Source organism: Cydia fagiglandana, chromosome 8 (assembly GCF_963556715.1).
Source record: "Cydia fagiglandana chromosome 8, ilCydFagi1.1, whole genome shotgun sequence".
Classification (NCBI taxonomy): domain Eukaryota; kingdom Metazoa; phylum Arthropoda; class Insecta; order Lepidoptera; family Tortricidae; genus Cydia; species Cydia fagiglandana.
The window spans coordinates 4,818,807-4,837,983 of record NC_085939.1 but is presented as its reverse complement, the minus strand read 5'-3'; the positions used below and the strand labels follow the sequence as shown (position 1 = coordinate 4,837,983).

At 37.8% G+C, this 19,177-nt stretch overlaps 1 protein-coding gene across 6 annotated transcripts in view; it reads left to right on the top strand.

Moving 5' to 3' along the window:
- Nucleotides 1–19,177, top strand: part of LOC134666510 (cholinephosphotransferase 1) — a 49,128-nt gene that overhangs the window by 5,305 nt on the left and 24,646 nt on the right. For 5 of the 6 annotated variants that reach the window (XR_010098515.1, XM_063523696.1, XM_063523695.1 and 2 more), the window contains exons 2-3: nucleotides 5,422–5,662; nucleotides 13,427–13,585. Coding sequence is in view for 5 of the 6 variants with exons in the window: in XM_063523696.1 (XP_063379766.1) it covers nucleotides 5,422–5,662; nucleotides 13,427–13,585 (400 nt within the window). In the remaining variant the exon portion in view is untranslated. Of the gene's footprint in view, nucleotides 1–5,421; nucleotides 5,663–13,426; nucleotides 13,586–16,993; nucleotides 17,123–19,177 lie in introns of all 6 variants that reach the window. The other variant, XM_063523694.1, reaches the window with a different exon arrangement.

Here is a 19,177-nt window from a genome sequence, read left to right as displayed (position 1 = left end):
GGTCTATAGTGGAGTAACTACTGCGGAAGCCGGCTTGTTCAACTGGTTGATTTTTGTCTATTTGCTGTGTTATGCGATTTAGCAGTATTGATGTGAAGAGTTTGTATATGCTAGACAGTAAGCTGATTGGCCTATAATTGCCAATGTCTAGTGGGTCTCCTTTCTTATAGAGAAGGACTATATCTGATATACACCATTGTTTGGGAACTTGTTCTGCTCTAAATATCGCATTGAACATTTGTGTCAGGTAAGGAAGCAATAGTGGTGCACCTATTTTTAACACTTCGTTACTGATGTTATCGGGCCCAGGACTTTTTTCCATTTTTAGTTTTTTAATATGTGCACTTATTTCTTGTTCACTTATTGATTGTAAGTCACTGCTTTGTATATTTTCCCAGGAATCATCTTCTTCGTTGTGTCTAATATCCGGATAGTCACTATAAAGTTCCTTGTAAAATTTCGTAGCTACATTTATGATGTCATCTCTTGTCTTGGTTTCGGTCTGTCCTTTTTTGAGTTTCTGTATCCATTCTTTATTTGTAGTTAGTTCTTTTTGAGCCCTTTTGCTGCTTCTATATTTTATTAGGTTATTTTCAATAATTTTTTTCCTATGCTCGTTGTAGTCTCTCTTTATAGCTTTGTTACATAGTTTGAATAGTGCTTTTAGTTCTTCTTTCATTTCTTTTGTTTTGTTTGGAGTTCGAATTAGTTGTGTGCGGCTGTTTATAAGGTTAATTGTTGATTTCTTTAGTATTTGATGTTCATTTCTCGCACTGTTGTTGGTTTTTAGACTATTTGTTATAACATTTTCCAACTTGTCGTAGTAACTCTGTATGTCATAACAATCTTGTATCATTTCCTTTTGCAATTTATCTTTTAAGTTTGTTATGTACTTGGCTTTTTCTTCATTTGTTTTTAATGACATTGGTGAGGATTTATAGAATCTTCTGGACTTTTTTGGTGTTTGTAGTATGACAGTTGATCTCACCAGTCTATGGTCAGATGGATAAGATATTTGATTCAAGACTTCTATATTTGTTATACATTTAGGATTATTGCACAAGATAAAGTCAATTTCGTTTCTAGTTTTGCCATTTGGCGCTTCCCATGTCCATCGACGACTATGTTTCTTTTTGAAATATGTGTTCATAATAGATAATTTCTGTTCATAGGCGTATTGGATTAGTGTATTTCCTCTATCATTGCGTTTGCCATATCCAAAACTACCTAGAATTAGATTTTCATGTCTCTGTGGTTGCCCTATTTTGGCATTAAAGTCGCCCATTACTATAACTGTTTGCCTTTGTGAGTATTGTGCCTTTCGTAGATCGTCGTAAAATGTGCACATTTCCTCCTCACTAGCTTGTATGGTAGGGGCGTATGCTTGTATTAGAGTTATAACTTTGTCTCCAAACTTTAGTTGTAATGTTGCTACTCTTTCTGACAGTCCGTCAAAGCTGATAATGTTTTGTTTGTATATTTTTTTAACTAAAAATCCTACGCCGTGGTGGCCGCAGGTTTCTCCTATGTAGCAGAAAATGTATTCTTGTAGCTCTTCAATCTTGTTACCAATTTTTCTGACTTCACTAAGTCCAATTATGTCGAAGTCTATGTTCTTGATTGCTTGGAGTAGTTCTATCAGTCGCTCTGTGGTGGAGAGTGATCTCACATTGTAGGTGCAGATTTTTAACTTTTGTTTTTCCTTGGATGAAGGGTGAGGGTGGTGGTCTATTTCCCCACGGTGACCAGCCGGCTTGGGGAATGGTGTGGTAGTTGTTGTAGTTGTTGTTGTTGTAGTTGTTGTTGTTGTAGCTGTTAGATTGTTATTTAATATATTTGTGTTGTCTAAGTTTGTTTTCTTCCGGCGGTTGCTGCTTGTTCGTTGCTATTGTTTACTTGTTTCGTTTTGTGAGTTTGTACGGGAGCGGTGCATGTTATCGAATGCATCTATTTTATTTATTTTATTGGGCGCCTTTTGTATAATCTCCTCTTCCTGGGCTTGTTTGCTTGGTGTATTTGATGGTGACCGTTTCCTCTTTTCTTTGCTTTTGTCTGGGTTTTCTTTCCCTTTGATTATGATTCTATCGTATTTTAGCAGGGCCATATTTCCTTTTTCTAGTTCCTCCTTTTGTTTTTGTTTCAGCTCCTTCCTAATCTGCAGTATATCCTTAGGGAAGTCTTCGGTAGCATATATCTTCTCAGGGAGATATTTATTATTTTTTAGGATCTCTATTTTTCTCCAGGCAAGGGTAAGCTTCATTAGCACAGGTCTTCGTTTCTGTTCTTGTTTTTTACCAAGTCTTCGAACGTCGCTTATTTCCCATTTGTCAAACTCGTGGATTTTGGTTCCTTTTCCTACGCTGTTCAGGGTTTCTATGACTAATTCCATTAATTCTGAGCTGTTTTCCTCAGTTTCCTCTAGTCCATGTAATATTATATTGTTTTTCCTTATATCTCGTTCTAGGTTATGAACTTTCGTTTTAAGCTTTGTAACTTCATCTGTAAGTATTTTGTTCTCTTCAGCAAGAGGTTTTAGCTTTTCATCCATTGTTGCGGTTAAGATGGTGGTTTGTGCTTTAAGTTCTTGTCTCACGATCTGCAAAAACATTTCCGTCTGGGAATCCATTTTTCCGTGAAACGGAACGCTTCGGTTAATGGTAGGAAATTTATTAATAGCCTGGCAACACTAGTCGCTCTATTTGACAGACGTCAAACGTATCGTTTTTTAAAAATGTCACTGTTTCCTGTTGACTATCTGTAGTTATGGATATGTATGTTATATCGAGCCCGTATTTCGACACTTTTCGCTTGAAATCAACACTTATTCACTTGGATTTTCCGCGAATTAGGTCTCGGGACACTTATTTCACACTTGTAAAAAGGTTTTGTGGTGGAACACTTGTTTTTTCCGGAAAGATTAGCAAAATATTTCGAGAGCAAGCAACAACGATCTTTCCCTGTCAGCTGTCAAACCGGAAGTCCAAAATATTATTAGTTTATCCTAACTGTTCCATCATCATCATGCCTCATCATGTAACTTAACCACAAGGTACCTTTTCATTACATACAAATTATTGGTCCTTTTTAAGATTATTATGACGAAGAACTAATTAAATTTGTAGCAGTTTAATTTAAATTAATATTTTCTATTCATAAAAGATAAAAGCTTCAATGTGATTGATGTTTTGTAGTGATGTATTATTAGATTTATTTCCATAAGGTACCTTTTCGTAAATGTATGGAGCAAATACTGTTATTGTTATGTAAGTTTAAAGTGGCATAAGGGGTTAAATATAGTATTTAGTTGGGGTTTTAGGATTTATTTCATTTGAATGACAGAATATCTTTCATATGTGCTCAGAAAAATTGACTGTGTGTTACATTAAAAGTAAAAATATTCAATTTTCTGATTTTATATGAAAAAAGTCAGAAAATACATTTTCACCTCTAAATCGGTATTGTTTTTTGCTTAAACTGTCTCTTAGTGTCGTTTTCTAATAGATAAAATTTAAATCTTGAGAGCTCATTGCAATCAATCGTGAAAATGAAATAAAACTTTATTTTCAAGAGACTGGTTAGTATACACATAAATCAGTCGATATCAAAGGTTTCTATTTGCATTACAGAACAAGTCGCAACGTTTTTTTAATCTCAGATATATAAGGTATTATTATTTGTAGTCAACTATGTAACTTACTTCAGGAACATAGTTTTTTAGGCGGCTAAACTTAAAACTTCTCTATCGTAAAGTTGCTCATTTCACAACATTATTTTCAAAAAATCATGTCTCTGTAACTACGCAACTTAGGAGGTTGATCTTTTGTGTTATCGATAGCTTATTTATTGTAGATTACTGGGGTATGCATAACTCCATACCCGCCATAAGGTACCTTTGACCGTGGGACGTCACATTTTATCTACAAAAAAAATATCAATTTGATTAGGCATCAAATCTGATTACTATTTAATCGGTTAGGTTTTCTTTGTAAATAGAATATAAAATGAAATCAGAACAGGATTAGATATTGATTTCACTAAAAGAAGGTATATAACTTAGTGATAGGTGCTTGAAGTTAAATACTACATAAAGTTAAAAGATAGGTAATTTATTTCTCGTGTTGACTTATTGTGTGCTTATGAAAATTAAATAAAGCTACGCCACCTCTAACCCTACACCTGTGACCCTAGAAGATTTGAATCCCTTCAAAATTTTAGGAGGGTATGCCAATATGGGACCAGCAAGAAACTCGGGACACATCCTTACTAAACATTACATCTAATAACTTAAAAAGTTCAATTTAAATTAGGGTTTATTTAGCTGGCGCGCGAACTCGTATGCGATTTTAGTTACATTGAGGACTATTGATTACATCCAATTCAGCTGACCAATCAAATACCGCATTGTAATGAAAATGAAACTCGCATGCGAGCTCTGCAATCTTTTAGCAGCCAAGGGCCACATAGTAGTTCAGGAATTCGATGCGGGCCGCACTTTTGTTAATACAGTGAAACCTGGTTAACTGGCACCTGGATAAATGGAAAACCTCAATAATTGCAACCAAAAGTGCGGTCCCGGTCCCTTGAGACTAAAAGGCCTCTATAATTGAAATTTTGGAACCTCTATAATTGCAATTTAGATTTTAGTGCTTTTCGTAATTTTGCCTCTGTAATTGACCACATCGCAACTTAAGACCTCTATAATTGACACTGTGCTAAAAAAATCCGTTATTTTTGCTCTTGTTTTTACCTCTATAATTGAAACGAGTCTTACTTATTGCCTCTGTAATTGAAATAATGTAGTTGTAGACAGCAGAAACAATATTTTAATAGCAATGATAATTTTATTTATATCTCCATCCAGAATTCAATTTATTTATTGGGTATCGATCACAGCCTGTAGTAGGTGAAATAATTTTGATCAATAAAAAACAAAGTATGCTTTTTACATTCTAATAAAACTTTCTTCTACAATTCAAGGGAATTTTTTAAACCCAAATGATAAGAAAATAAAGTGGTACCTAATTAATGTAGTGTAAAAGTGCAAGTATAGACAAAAGCAATATATAGACCAGAAACCCAGAACGTAAGCGTGTAAATCTACTTTAAATGGTTATTTGCACCTCCATAAAAGAAATTTGTCAGAACGCAACCTCTATTAATGAAAACCTCTATAATTGACACAACGATTTTTTGAACATCGTTAATTGACACGACCTGCTTAAATGAAAAACCTGGTTAATTGACAAAAACTGGCCGGTCCCTTGCGATTGCAATTATCCAGGTTCCACTGTATGTGTGGCTTTATCAGACATTGTTGTTAGACAATATTACAAACAAAATAGCCAGGGGGCCCGCGGGCTGCATGGTGCCGACCGCTGGTCTATATGAGCCTTTACTATAGAATTCATTGCCGTGTTGCAGGTATAGCCCAGACGCGCGCACAGACCCGCCCCGGTGGGCGTGCCTGCTGTGCGCGCTCGGCGTGTTCGTGTACCAGAGCCTGGACGCCATCGACGGCAAGCAGGCGCGGCGCACGGGCAGCCAGTCGCCGCTGGGCGAGCTGTTCGACCACGGCTGCGACTCCATCTCCACGGTGTTCATCGCGCTAGGCGCCTGCACCGCCGTCAACTTGGGGGAGTACCCCACCTGGATGTTCTTTCAGGTAAATTAGTCCCCCCATATGATGACGTGATGAGACCCCCATCCCCAACCCTAGGCTGCCCAAGTGAGCCGTGGCCATGGAGGGAAGATGATGAGATACATCATCAACTTCCTAGCGTCGCTCCGGTATCTCGGCAACCTAATCGATATTCGAGCGCGACTGCCATCTGACTTTGTAACCCAAAGGGGAAACTAGACTTTTTGGGAACAATCCGCTTTCCTCGCGATGTTTTCTTTCACCAAATAGCGATTGGTAAATTTGGCGACCATGGGGGGAAGAGCGTCCTCAGAGTAGACCCCAGATGCGTTGAGACGACGACATCAAAATAATTGCGGGGAAGAAGTGGCTCCAGGTCGCACAGAAACTTGACGACTGGCATAAAGTGAAGGAGGCCTACACCTGAAGGTTAGAGAATGGCTGAAGAAAGAGTGAGAGAGAGAGATTTACATTATAGCACAAAAGAGATAGGTACAGAAATCAATCTACATACAAAGCGCGCTCGAGCAACGCACACATAGACACTGCTCACGGACACGATATCTCGGACCAGTTGGGACCAGTGCGAGCGCGAGTGCTATCCGCTTGAGACGCGCGTCTGTGAACTTTTTTGTGCAATAATGGAGAAACAAAACAAAAAGTTATTATAACTGTACAGTGGACGGTTGTTTAAATTCATCATTAACCGGTGAATTGTTGTTTTTTAAGCTACCAGTGGTTTCAGAGAGAATGCGTATGCGAATTTATTACATTGTACATGAGAATGCGAATTTATTACACTTTAAAATATAATAATCGTGCATTTCGCCAATCTCGAAATCATCGCAAGATATTTTCTGTGGCAAATTTGTAATATAACAATGACATTTAAAATTAAAATAGCTATTTGAGTTATTAATGTTATTATTAATTTATATTTCCATTCTTCCCGTTTCATCCTCAACAATAAATCAAACAACTAGATACCAGATACGATACGATAGATACGAGTGCCACTACCACGATAGTTTTTTGTGCATAAGTCATGCATAGTTCGCAACAATCGCAACCCTAGAGCGACCGCCGAGCGTAGGTATGAAAAGTAAAGTACATACATGTGATTGACTTCTGTACTTATCTGTTTTGTGATTATAGTAATTTGTTGAGCGCGTGTATTAATTGTGATTAATACGTACCTATTACACACGCACAACTAATGACTCTTTCTAATTCATCCGTTTCAGTCAAGAAACCCTTATAGTTTCGCCAGGTCTGTCTGTCTGTTCGTCGGAGGCTTTGCTCCGTGATCGTTAGTGCTACAGTCCGTTTTTTTTAGCATTAGAAAGAACTTCGCAGAAGTAAGCTTGTGGTTCCAAATCCGGCAGTTTTAGCGGTAATAATTTGAAGTAAATTATATGTATTGACCATGCTACATTAGATAATTCAATAATTATTAACAATTAAAGAGCCTGATAAAAACTGCACGCTTGCTTCTGTGGAGTTCTTTCTAATGCTAAAAAAAACGAACTATAGAAAGCTGCAATTTGGCATGGATACATAAATCATCCCTCTTGCGCTCGAGAGGAGGCCTGTGCCCAGCAGTGGGACGTATATAGGCTGAGATGATGATGACATAAATCATGCATTACGACAAAACGGTAAAATAAAAGTACAAAAAATTTTTTTAGGGTACCTCACATACAATTTTTTTTTCGATTTTTGTTTTACTTTATCCCGATAGTGTGGGGTATCGTTGGATAGGTCTTTCAAAATGAATAAGGGTCTCCTATAACCATTTTTTGATATAGTTAATATTTTCGGAAATATGCGCTCCGAAATAAATAAAAATATGTGTCCCCCCTCTAACTCTTGAACCACGAGTCCAAAAAATATGAAAAAAATTGTGAAACAAGAGCTTAATAAATTATTTCACTGAAAACTACAGCGAACATGATCGGTCTCTAGTCGTTTGTGAGTTATTGCAAAAAATCTTCTCTTAGTAAAAAAACGTAATGTACAAAGCGCTGCAAAGGAATTCCCTTTTGATACTTACTAATAGCCCCCGTTTCGCCTATTTTGACAGAATGGTAACTACGAAACCATACACTGAGCATGGCCCGACATGCTCTTGGCCGATTATTTATTTCATACTTCAACATACTTCGATGGCTACGCATGCTTAAATTTTCAACTGTGTTTACTAAAACGCGACATCTAGTAATCTACACTTAATTCATTTTCACAAGTTCGTAATTCGAACGGTAGCAAGGCCACGACCAGCCTGTTTCATTCATTCGCACGTGACCTTTGACCTTTATTCACCCACGCGGTGACGGCAATAACACCCGCAAAACTTATGGACAATTCCTTTAGTTTATGTGACTGCTACATAATGATAGGCATTAAAATACAAGTGTGGGTTTAGGAAAAGTGGGTATTGATAATAAGATCACACTATTTTTATTATTTTGTAACATATCAGATAATCTCTCTGGGGGCCGATTTTTGAATTACGATCGCTCGATTTCGTCACTCGAAAATCGGTGGAAAACGGCGAAATGCAAATTTTTGAAATACGAGCGATCGAAATTTGGAATCTAGTGGTATTGGCCACTTGATTTCAATTCTATTAGTAGAATTTAAACGTCTAGTAGTAGAGATATTATTTAACGAAATACACGAAATCGAGTAGTCGAATTTCAAAAATCGGCCCCCTGGTCGTAATTTTCGTCGACCTATAAAGAACTTACGTCTTTGACGTGACTGGCCTTATGGGCACTAAAAATGGTATTAGTTCAGCGGTGTCACTCACAAATTCGAGCCAATCATGCAGTCTAACGCAACTGTTCTATTAGTTGCGACGATTAGCGCGCGTGATGCGAACTAATCGACCAATCGCGCGCGTGATGTGAACTCATCAACCAATCGCGCGCGTGATGCTAACTCATCAACCAATCGCGTTGTGGCGGTTTCACACCGCTGTAGGTACTGGCCCCTGTCATGCCTCATTATTATTGCCCGTAAAGCTAGATATCTATGTCAATGACTTACGTACACACGGGAACCCGAAGGTCGCGTATTTGTTGATACGATTCATTGACTAGCTATTAACTAGGAACTTTCGATAAAGTACTTTCAGAAACTACTGAAACTTGAAAACCGTTGAAAGCCTAATTTGGAATGTTTCGTGCCCTCGATAGCTATAAATATACTGGCTGTCTAGACATTTCATGTCCTTAAGCCCTTGGCACCCAAGGACGCTACAAACTTAAAAACCGGACTCGCGCACAAAGGGTTCCGTACCATTACACAAAAAACACAAAAATTTATTAATTGTTGCTGGACATTTCCACATACCGTTAATAGACTTATGACACAAGGAATCTAATAAAAGTGTTTAAAATACATTAGGGCAATAAACAATAGGTATGTTAAAAGTTTATCTTTTTAAACTCTAGTATCTATACAAAAATGTTACATAAAATTGTACTGTGAATTGGCAAGGATACCATTAGAATTATATAATAACAGGCAGTGAAATCGCTAAAATGCGAATGTGAGCAGTTAACGGGTAGTAAAAAGTTTATAGTACCTATTAAAGAAAATTCCACACAGCCGTGAATGTAATATAAATTTAGATAATAAAGATTTACGTCCACATAATAATACATACTATAATGTGATTTTTAGTGTTCCGTACAAAACTTTGTTTACGGAACACGTATGGGATCACTTCGGTCTTGTTTCTTCATTTATCTTTCATCTTAGGCCAGGTTTTCATAATATGGATATAAAAGTAAAATACAAAAAGTTATACAATAATAATACAAAATACATATAAACATATTATAAAAACCCAACCTAGGGTGCCGCCAGCAGCGGGACAAGGCTCCAGTTGCCGGATACGACAATATTATTATAGCGGAGTCAGTTATGAAGTTGACCCAAAAAATGTTTATTAAGCTATGAGCTTTATCACATATGATCTTTGCATCGATTCTAAGCATTTCAAGCCTGGGAGGCAATAAGGGGAGGGGGGGTACAAAGATGGCCGCCACCCGTCATCATTCAAAAAAATCTGTTCTGGTCCTGGTGGCTACTAGGGCAAGTTTGGTATCATTTTCGTATAAACCGGAGACGTAGAATTCATTGCTGATATTTGTTTTTTTCAGCTTAATAGTAATTTTACAAGAAAAACGTAAAAAGATGAAAATTTAGGATGGAGATATTTGCTTTGAGAGCTAATAACTTTTGTATAGTGGCCAAAAATATCATATAAAAAATACTATAATAAAGCGTAATTCATGCAGATTCTAAACATATACACGTTGAGTAATATCCTACTGCAAAAAGATGCTGAAAAAATTATTAAATGACCGCAGTGCGGGTAGTTGGACTTTCGTTTATCTTGCGGTCCGTCGTTTATCTTACAAAATGATCGAGTACGAGTATCTACGTAGGTATGCTTACTTTGCTAGATTTTATGATGACGAATAAAATACTTTCATCCAGACATAATTCATCATACAGACATAATTTTAAGCACTTTAATTTTAATGCACTTGCAACGATTTGAGTGGGGCCTAGTGTTATTTGACCGGTGTTTTCTGTAAAGCCGACCACTGACTAACAGGCCGCCGGACGGTATCGGCCTGTCGGTTAGAACAAAAATTTGACAACTCCGAACAACTGACCGGCCGATATCGTCCGGCGGACTGATAATCAGTGGGCCCCTTAAGGTGAGTCTCTGCTCGGATAGATCTGGAATGACATCCGCTGTGCTGTGCCCTACCACACAAAGTGAGATGACATTTAGAGTGCCCATACCTCTCTTTTGAACGTAGTTTAAGGATATACCCGGGTCCAATATTGGGTCCGAGAAATAACTATTATAAATGAAATTATTCTAATAAAATAGCGCTCTTATTTTTGCTGATAATATTAAAACATTTTTATGATTATTTATGAGAGAAATTGTACTACTTAGGAAGAGGCAAAATATTTATTTTCACGATAATTTTCATGCTATAACTCACTTTAAGTAATTTTATAGGTACTTACTTGTTGTTTTTAATAAATAACTTCAACCTGCACATAACATTCATTTGGATTTGATTTGGTTTGATTTTGTTTGATATTTTACATTTAATATTTGCTTCAGGTTGGTGTGGTGAAAAATTCTGTGTTTCACTCGGCGGCAAATTTTGTTTAACCCTCGTTCTTTGAAACCCTTACAACGCTCAAGATTCCATTTTTCGAACCACTCACTACGCTTGTGGTTCAATTTTGAAATATTTCGCTTGACCGGGTATCAATATTAGCACGAGCGGTTAAACAACAACTTTGCCCCCTTGTAAAACAAATAACTATTATGCGGAGAGCTTACATTTAGAAATCATAACATCTATGCTATGTATATTTGTCATACTAATATAGGTTATGCAAGTATGACTTGGTGACAAACCAACGAAGCCCCGCCTCGCGGGGCTTCTATTTTCTGCTCTGAGGGATAAAAGGTAACTAACGAACCTAACCTAACCCAACCTGAAATTGCGGTTGTACATGATCTTATTTGTTAAGCGAGCCGCCCTCCTCTTTAGACATGGGGATACCTGTGTCTATTTTTTTTAACCTATACCAGAATTATGCCTGTGTATTGGAAACTGCGGACATTAAATATACAGAAAGCATTTTATTCGTCATCATAAAATCTAGTAAAGTAAGCATAGTTACCTACGTAGATACTCGTACTCGACCATTTTGTAAGATAAACGCCGCCTAGCGAGAGTCCAACTACCCGCGCTGCGGTCATTTAATAACGTCACTTTTTGCAGTAGGATATTACTAAACATGTATATGTTTAGAAGCTTCATGAATTGCGCTTTATTATAGTATTTTTTGTATGATACTTTTGGCCACTATACAAAAGTTATTAGCTCTCAAATCAAAAACCTCCATCCCAAATTTTTATCTTTTTACGTTTTTCTTGCAAAATTACTATGAAACTGAAAAAAACAAATATCAGCAATGAATTCTACGTCTTCGGTTTATACGAAAATGATACCAAACTTGCCCTAGTAGCCACCAAGACTAGAACAGATTTTTTTGAATGATGACGGGTTTCGGCCATCTTTGTACCCCGCCCTCCTCGACTAGACGCACGCTTCTTATCGCCTCCGAGGCTAGAAATGCTTAGAATTACTCAGAGATCATATGTGATGAAGCTCATAGCTTAATAAAAAAATTTTGGGTCATATATGGCAGCGATCCGTAACTGACTCCAGTATTAGTATAAGATAGAAAGTTATGTAATCGTAAGCTAGTCTTTTCTTAACATATTCATCGCTATATAACATTTCCCGGTATGTAGCGAAAATGCTTCATAGAGCACAGCACAGCGACAACGTGTTGTGATAAGCGCTCAATGGATTAAAACGTGAAATACCCAATCAATAAACTAAACCCCTAAGCTACTTTACAAGGGATTTGGACAAAATAATATCAGCGTATTTTCAAGACAGTTTAGCAAGCATGATCGTTACACAATACAGCGCTTTTGGAAATTTCTCAGCGGCTTGGTGCCAAGTGCCAAGCACAGATGCCAGTGCCGCGGTGTAAACGGCATCAACCAGCATTTTAACTCAAATAACGCGGGAGTTACCTCAGTGTTAGTAACCACGCACATAAAATTCTAAACTAACAGCACGTTCTTGACTGACCCTTTGTAAACCTTATATATTTTAATAAGTAGATACTAATATAAAGGCTTCGTCACACAGGCGCGTTTTCCGAGTGGGGCGTGAGCGGGGCGTGCCGCTTTTACATATAAAACGCTCACGCCCGGTCCGGAAAACGCGCCTGTGTGACGGAACCTTTAGTATAGTACTATAAATTTCACTTACATGGCAGCACGAGAGCATTAATTATGGCACGCTGCACTGTCTGCCACCTTGTGGCTGGACGAATAGGACGCTTCACGCGAATAAGTATATTAGACTTTTCATAATCAATACCTATCTAGACCACGTTTTTAGTGCTAGGTCCATTTTCTACTTACGTTTAGAAGCAAATGTATGACCTCGCACTAATAACACTAATACATGTTTAAATAGGCCCTAAAACGAACCTAAAAAAACCTATAAATCAAACAAAAGACTGCTTGGAATACAGTCACTGTGCTTCGGAAACTTGCCTGGCTGGCGGCCAAATGTATTAGTCAGTGTTTGGTTATTACCAAAACCGGAATTACCTATTTGTATGGCGGTTGTTATGGTCTAGATTACGTAGGTATTACGATACAAGTGCGAAATATACGAAAAAAATAATAATGGGCCATATGTACTGTAAAACGTTGTATGTACAATACTCCCTTCGGTCGTGTTTCAATTTGTCGCCACTCGTTACGAATTGCCTTTTCGCACGGTTATTGTACGTTTTACAGTACATAATATGGCCCATTAAATTTCTGACATAGCCACGTATTGTCCTTAATCCCGCCATGTTTATCTTCATAGGAAGTTTGGCTTTTATGATGATGTTGCCACATTATCAAAATCAAAAAGGCAACAGTAGTAACGCCACCTATCTGCATGTTTTTGCAATTAAAAAGGCTCCCTTACTTTGCTCACGATGACCTTAGTCGTTTTTAGAGTCCAAAGGGTTAAAGAAAAACTAACTCGACATATTTCCAAGAAAATAGATAGGTAATAGAATAGAATAATATTACGTAATACCTACATTTGACATGTATTTTTTTTAATTAATAAATGACGATTATGATTATTCCAGTGCTTCTGCGCAATGACGTTGTTCTACTGCGCGCACTGGCAGGCGTACGTGACGGGCACTCTGCGTATGGGCCGCGTCGACGTCACGGAGGCGCAGTACTCCATCATCGCCATCCACCTAGTGTCCGCCACGCTCGGCGCCCGCTTCTGGTCGACGCAGGTAATGTGACATCTTTGATCTAACGTCACTCTAACGTCACTCACGCGTCGGTCACGGAACACAGGCTAGACTCTGACGCCGGCCGCCAGATTGGCGCAGGTCGACCTTAGCGTCGAGCGTGCGTTCCATGGCTCTCGGATTACACCTGTTCTTGAATTAGGGAGCATTCCCGGTACTGAGTTTGTATGGCGAGAACCGGGAATTCCCGGTTCCGGTACTGTATTTGTATAGAAAACCAGTACCGGGAGCACTCCCTATCTTGAATGTTGGTAAATAGTCAGCTCGTGGTGTCACAAAAAACGGTGTATTCGGGTCAAAAGCATTTCAAAATTTCGGGTAAATTCGTAATTAGGAAATTACTATACCCGAATACAACTAACATTGAAAAAAATTTACTTACCTGGCAATAAGATTATGATGGAATGAAATGACAGCTTATTTGATATAAGAAAATGTTGCGATATGAAGAGTTTAAAAATAGTTTGTGACACCACTCGCTGAGTATAGGTCTGGACCGATAGAAAGATTAAAATAGGTAAGCAATATGACGGAATTACATAGGTCAGCAATTTTTGTATCCAGTGACATGTAACGAAGCCATACGATAAATAAATAAATAATAGGTCAGCAATACCTAACATAAGTTTTGACCCTCTTTTTGCGTTTATTCCTAACCAGAATAAATGAGGTTCAAGCATATCGAATTCACTTTGACCTATTTTCGTAATGTGTTTTTTTTATGTAGGTAAGTAATAAATTAATCATCGCGTAATATTTGAAATAGTGGAAATTACGATATAATGAAGGTACCTAACTTGATTTGTTTACACTGTTCATGCATTCTATCGGTTCAGTCTAGACTATAACTTATATGCGAATTTAGATAACTGTCTCACAAGTAGGTAACTAAGACGTCTCGAAGCATCTAATAGAGTCAAATTGTCAACATGAAACAGCGAACAAACAAGTTCATGATCTTTTCCTCCATCTCTTTCCATTATGCACTCGAACGTTGTTCCTTCGTGTTAGACATTTACCTTCATATTGTCGCTGGATGTAACTTTACTTTTTATATCGACCATTGTTTTTCTAAAAAAATCCTTAGTAAAAAGTTAATTACTTACTATATGATATGAATCAGGAATAAAAGGGTATAGCAATATAAAGTCACTATTATACCCACTTCTCCGCTTGCGAGGATGACATCCATGTAAATGGCGGTAGAACAAAATGATGGGGGTGATTTTTAAAAATAAAATCGTATGTCCGCCTTCAGCCATACATGAGAAAACCCCTGAGCCCATGACAAGGTAGCGATGGTAATGTTATATCTGGCAATTATTTTTTTAGGAATAAAAATTAGGACATTAATAGATGCTGACAACCTCACTCAGTTTCATTGTCATCAGTGTCATTACTGGATTTTTGATCTGTGAAATGTCCTTTTTTTGTTTCAAAAATTTTTAATCATTTATTAAATCAAATAGATACTTAATATAGTACAAAAGTGTGTGTCGAAAATGTTAATTTATAATAACTATTCAAAATAGGGTTAGTTTAAAAATACCCACATGAGATCAGTTAATATTTGTGTTCACGACGATTGTCGTACGCAGTCGGACTAAGCAGACATATATTATTGTATTTAAGTATTTAAGTATCTTAAATTAATATGTGTGTATAAAATAATATGAACTGACTCCGTAGAAAAAGTGTTATATGAAAAGTTAGGCAACACTTAATGAATTTATAGATCTCAATTAGCATAGACGACTGAAATATTTTTTAGGTAACAATCGATAGGTATAGAAATAAAGGTGAAATGTAACATTTCACACAGAAAGTGCTACAGTACCGGCTAACAATACATTATTAATTTATTATCTCTCTCATACCCCTTCCTGCTTAATACATGATGTGTCAGAAACTGACGTACATAATTGACATAAAATGTATTGAAATGATCTTTAAACGTGTGAGCAAGGATCAACATACTTTTTTTATACTCCTAAAATAACATGTCTTTGGGTGAGAAGTATTCATGAAATCTAAACAAGTAATTATTATAACAATGTATTATTAACCTAGAATAAACGTTTAATGTTAGAAATGTATATGATTACAAATAGTGTTACATTTTTGTATGAAATCATAAGCTTAAAACAATTAACGTCGTAAACCAATGGTAAAGCTGCGTTTATTTTGAGATTAAGAGATATGCCTACTCACATCTGAAGCCTTTTGTACTTTAGGTCTCAGAACATTGAAGTTTTGTAAAAGGAACCCTTCAAGTTAGGCCAAAGACCAACATAGTCTGTGATTTTCCAAGGGGTAAAAAAATGATTTTTCATATGTATAAAAGTGGATCCTTAGAGTCTACGAAATGAATCACATAGAACGTACGTTTCAAGAGAACGCGTTTGGACTAAAGGCTCGGATAGCGGTACAATTTCTAAACTTAGTTTTATTAGTGTTCCGTACAAAACTTTGTTTACGGAACACTTATTATTTCTGCAATTCAGATCAAATCAGTTAATAAATAAAAATGTGCGCGTTTACAAATAAAGTTTGGAGTGAATTCGAAATACGCCGGTTCCGAGCCTCGGTTCTTACTCGGTTAAATACCCACAGTTCACGCACTAAGTCCCAGGAATCGTAGGTTCGCTTAGACATTCCAGGAAGGATCCTAACAAGGGTCGGTCACACCAGGGTCACCAGGCCGTCTGTGACCTTTAAAATGTACGGTACCTACATTTTTATTGTATGGGAAGTTTCATAGTACTTCTTTTACCTTACAGTAAGTAGGTACAGGTAGGTATAATATAGTAACAAAGTAGGTACAACTAGTACAAAATAATTGGAATCTCTGACGACATTAATCAGTGATTGCGGTTGGTGCAACTGGCCCTTAAGGGCTGATTTAGACGGCGCGCGAACTCGCATGCGATTTTGCTTACATTGCGGACTGTTGGTTACGTCTAATTCAACCGACCGATCAAAAACCGCAATGTAATAAAACTCACACGCGAGTTCTCGCATAGTCTAAGGACCAGTTGCACCAACCACATTTGACAGACTGATCAACGTCGGCCGGCGCGCCCCGGCGCCTTACTATGAAACTTTCCATACCCTTAGGGTCCCTTAGGGACCCTTAGGGTCGGTTGCACCAAACTGTTCGTATCGTTAAAGAGTTCGCAAAATTTTTATGTATGGAAAGTTTCATAGTAAAGTCCCGGGGGGCGCCGGCTGACGTTGATCAGTCTGTCAAATGTGGTTGGTGCAACTGGCCCTAAATGAGTCCTAAGACTTGGTGCGTGAAGTGTGGATGTGCTCGCGCGCTGAGCGCGGTGCGCGGGGTCACTGTGAGCGGTGACTCGTGACTCGAGAGACTCGGGTGTGGTGGTGCAGATCGGCGGCGGCGTGGAGCTGCGCTACAGCCTGGCGCTGTGCGCGGTGGCGGGCGTGGCGCTCACGCTGGCCGCGCTCGCCGCCGCCATCCTGCGCGGGGGCGTCGGCAAGAACGGCTCCACCGTCGCTGTGAGCATACCCTCCACTCTACTCCGGACAAGCGCAGGGAGATACATGACCTCACGAGTCTCACAACCAGTGCCCTGTTTATCAGAAACTTGTAACTTGTAATACAAGTGAAAGTCCCTTTTTGACAGCTTTTGTTAGAAAGGGACTTCCACATGTACGAGGGTCGCACTGAAATATTCGGGAATGGGACACTTAGAAATAACATAATAGAATGAGGCATATAATTTATAAAAATGTAACTCTTTATAAAACTTTTAAGGTATATTCCATTTGGTTGTCATTTATATTTAAAAATTACTGACAATTTGAAAATTGTATGTCGAACATTATTTGAATTTTTGGCCAAGTGATTTTTCGGATCACATTTTTAAACGGTTTTCAATATGCCCTCAGCGAACAAATAAAAGTTACAATGGGCTTCTGTTATTTTTTTATGAACTAGAGTTCATCGTACGCTCGTTTGCAGTTAAAATTATATATGAAAGTCGCTTTCATTTTATCCCATGGGTGATCTTAAAGAAGCATGTCATTCCAAAGCGACGTCAAAATTTAAAATCGCATTTGTGTTGTTAATTAAAAAGACTGCCAAAAAAGTTGCATATCGGCAGATTTCGACATTCCTAAATATTCATATGACAACAGTAAAAAAATCTTTTATATATAGATATATGTAAAAAAAACTTCAATTCCGTTGGCTACTTTACGAATTTCATACAAAACCACTAAGGCCCCAAAATCGCCATACAAAAAGGACTTTGGGATTATGAGCCGTGTGCATTACAGAATGATTACTTTCAAAAGAAAATTTATATGCGTGGTCAGTTTGAGTTTAAGTATGCATTAAAATAAAGATTGACTGTCTAGATGCGACAGTTTTCTCTATTCCCGACATTTTCAGTGCAACCCTCGTATTACAAGTTGCAAGCTTTTGATCAACAGGGCACTGGTCACGAAAACCACGCTGACGCATACATTGAACTTGCGACTACTTATAGTAAAACTTATACTTTTGGTTATGATAATATATAATCCTCTCAGGCAAGTAAACAGACGGTCAGACAGATGATTCGTAATAGATGGACTGACTAAAGCTCGCTTAAGAAGACGGCTTACAAATGGACTCTGAATGGATGGATTCAGTTACGGACGGTACAGACGGACAATTTCTACACTCGGACACTTCATTTGGATGAACGAACTGACTGACATTTTTGGACTTACGAACTAGCTTAGAAAATAAGGATATACTTATGGACTGACATACAGACGGATGGATTAATTTACGGACACTCACGGACTTATTTGGATGGACGAACGGATTGAAATATACAGACTCACATACGGACGAGTGAATTCAATTACGGAGAACTAACACAGGTAACGGCGCTTACAGACACTGTTGAACGAACTCTTGACAGAATAGAGGGGTTCACATATACGGTTGCATATTGTATCTGTACTCACTCACATACGGATGCATAGATCTTCGGACGGGCAACTGACAGTTATGGATAAACGAACTCTCTTACAGATAGACAGCTAGTCCACTCCCTAACAGACGTCCGTAACACCAGTCACGGACACTGTCACTAGAATATGGTTCCTGTATAGTCATGTATCTCCCACGCCACCAACCAGTTAAGGTCGAGAATGCGTTGGGTTTACTTAATCTATTAGCTAGGCAGGATAGTTACGTTAGTATGTAAAAGTATTGACGCTTACACACGAAACATGGTACAGATGTAGCGCATAATTGTTTTTCTTCGTATTTTCTCGGAAACGTTCGTATTTGTCATGCTACTTCAATGAACCTCAGTACTTTTTGTACCGAGACTGACTGAAATAGAAAGACACGTTCGTACGTTTCCGTGAAAATACGAAGGAAAATAATTATGCACTACATCTGTAACGGTAACGTTTAGTGATAATCTAGTTTAATGCTGAGGCATAGTTAATATTAATTATTCCTTACTTTAATATTTTTTGTGTGTAGACGGCATCTTAGGAATCGCTTATTTTATTTGTCGATTAAGATTATAGTTCATCGCTTCTTAT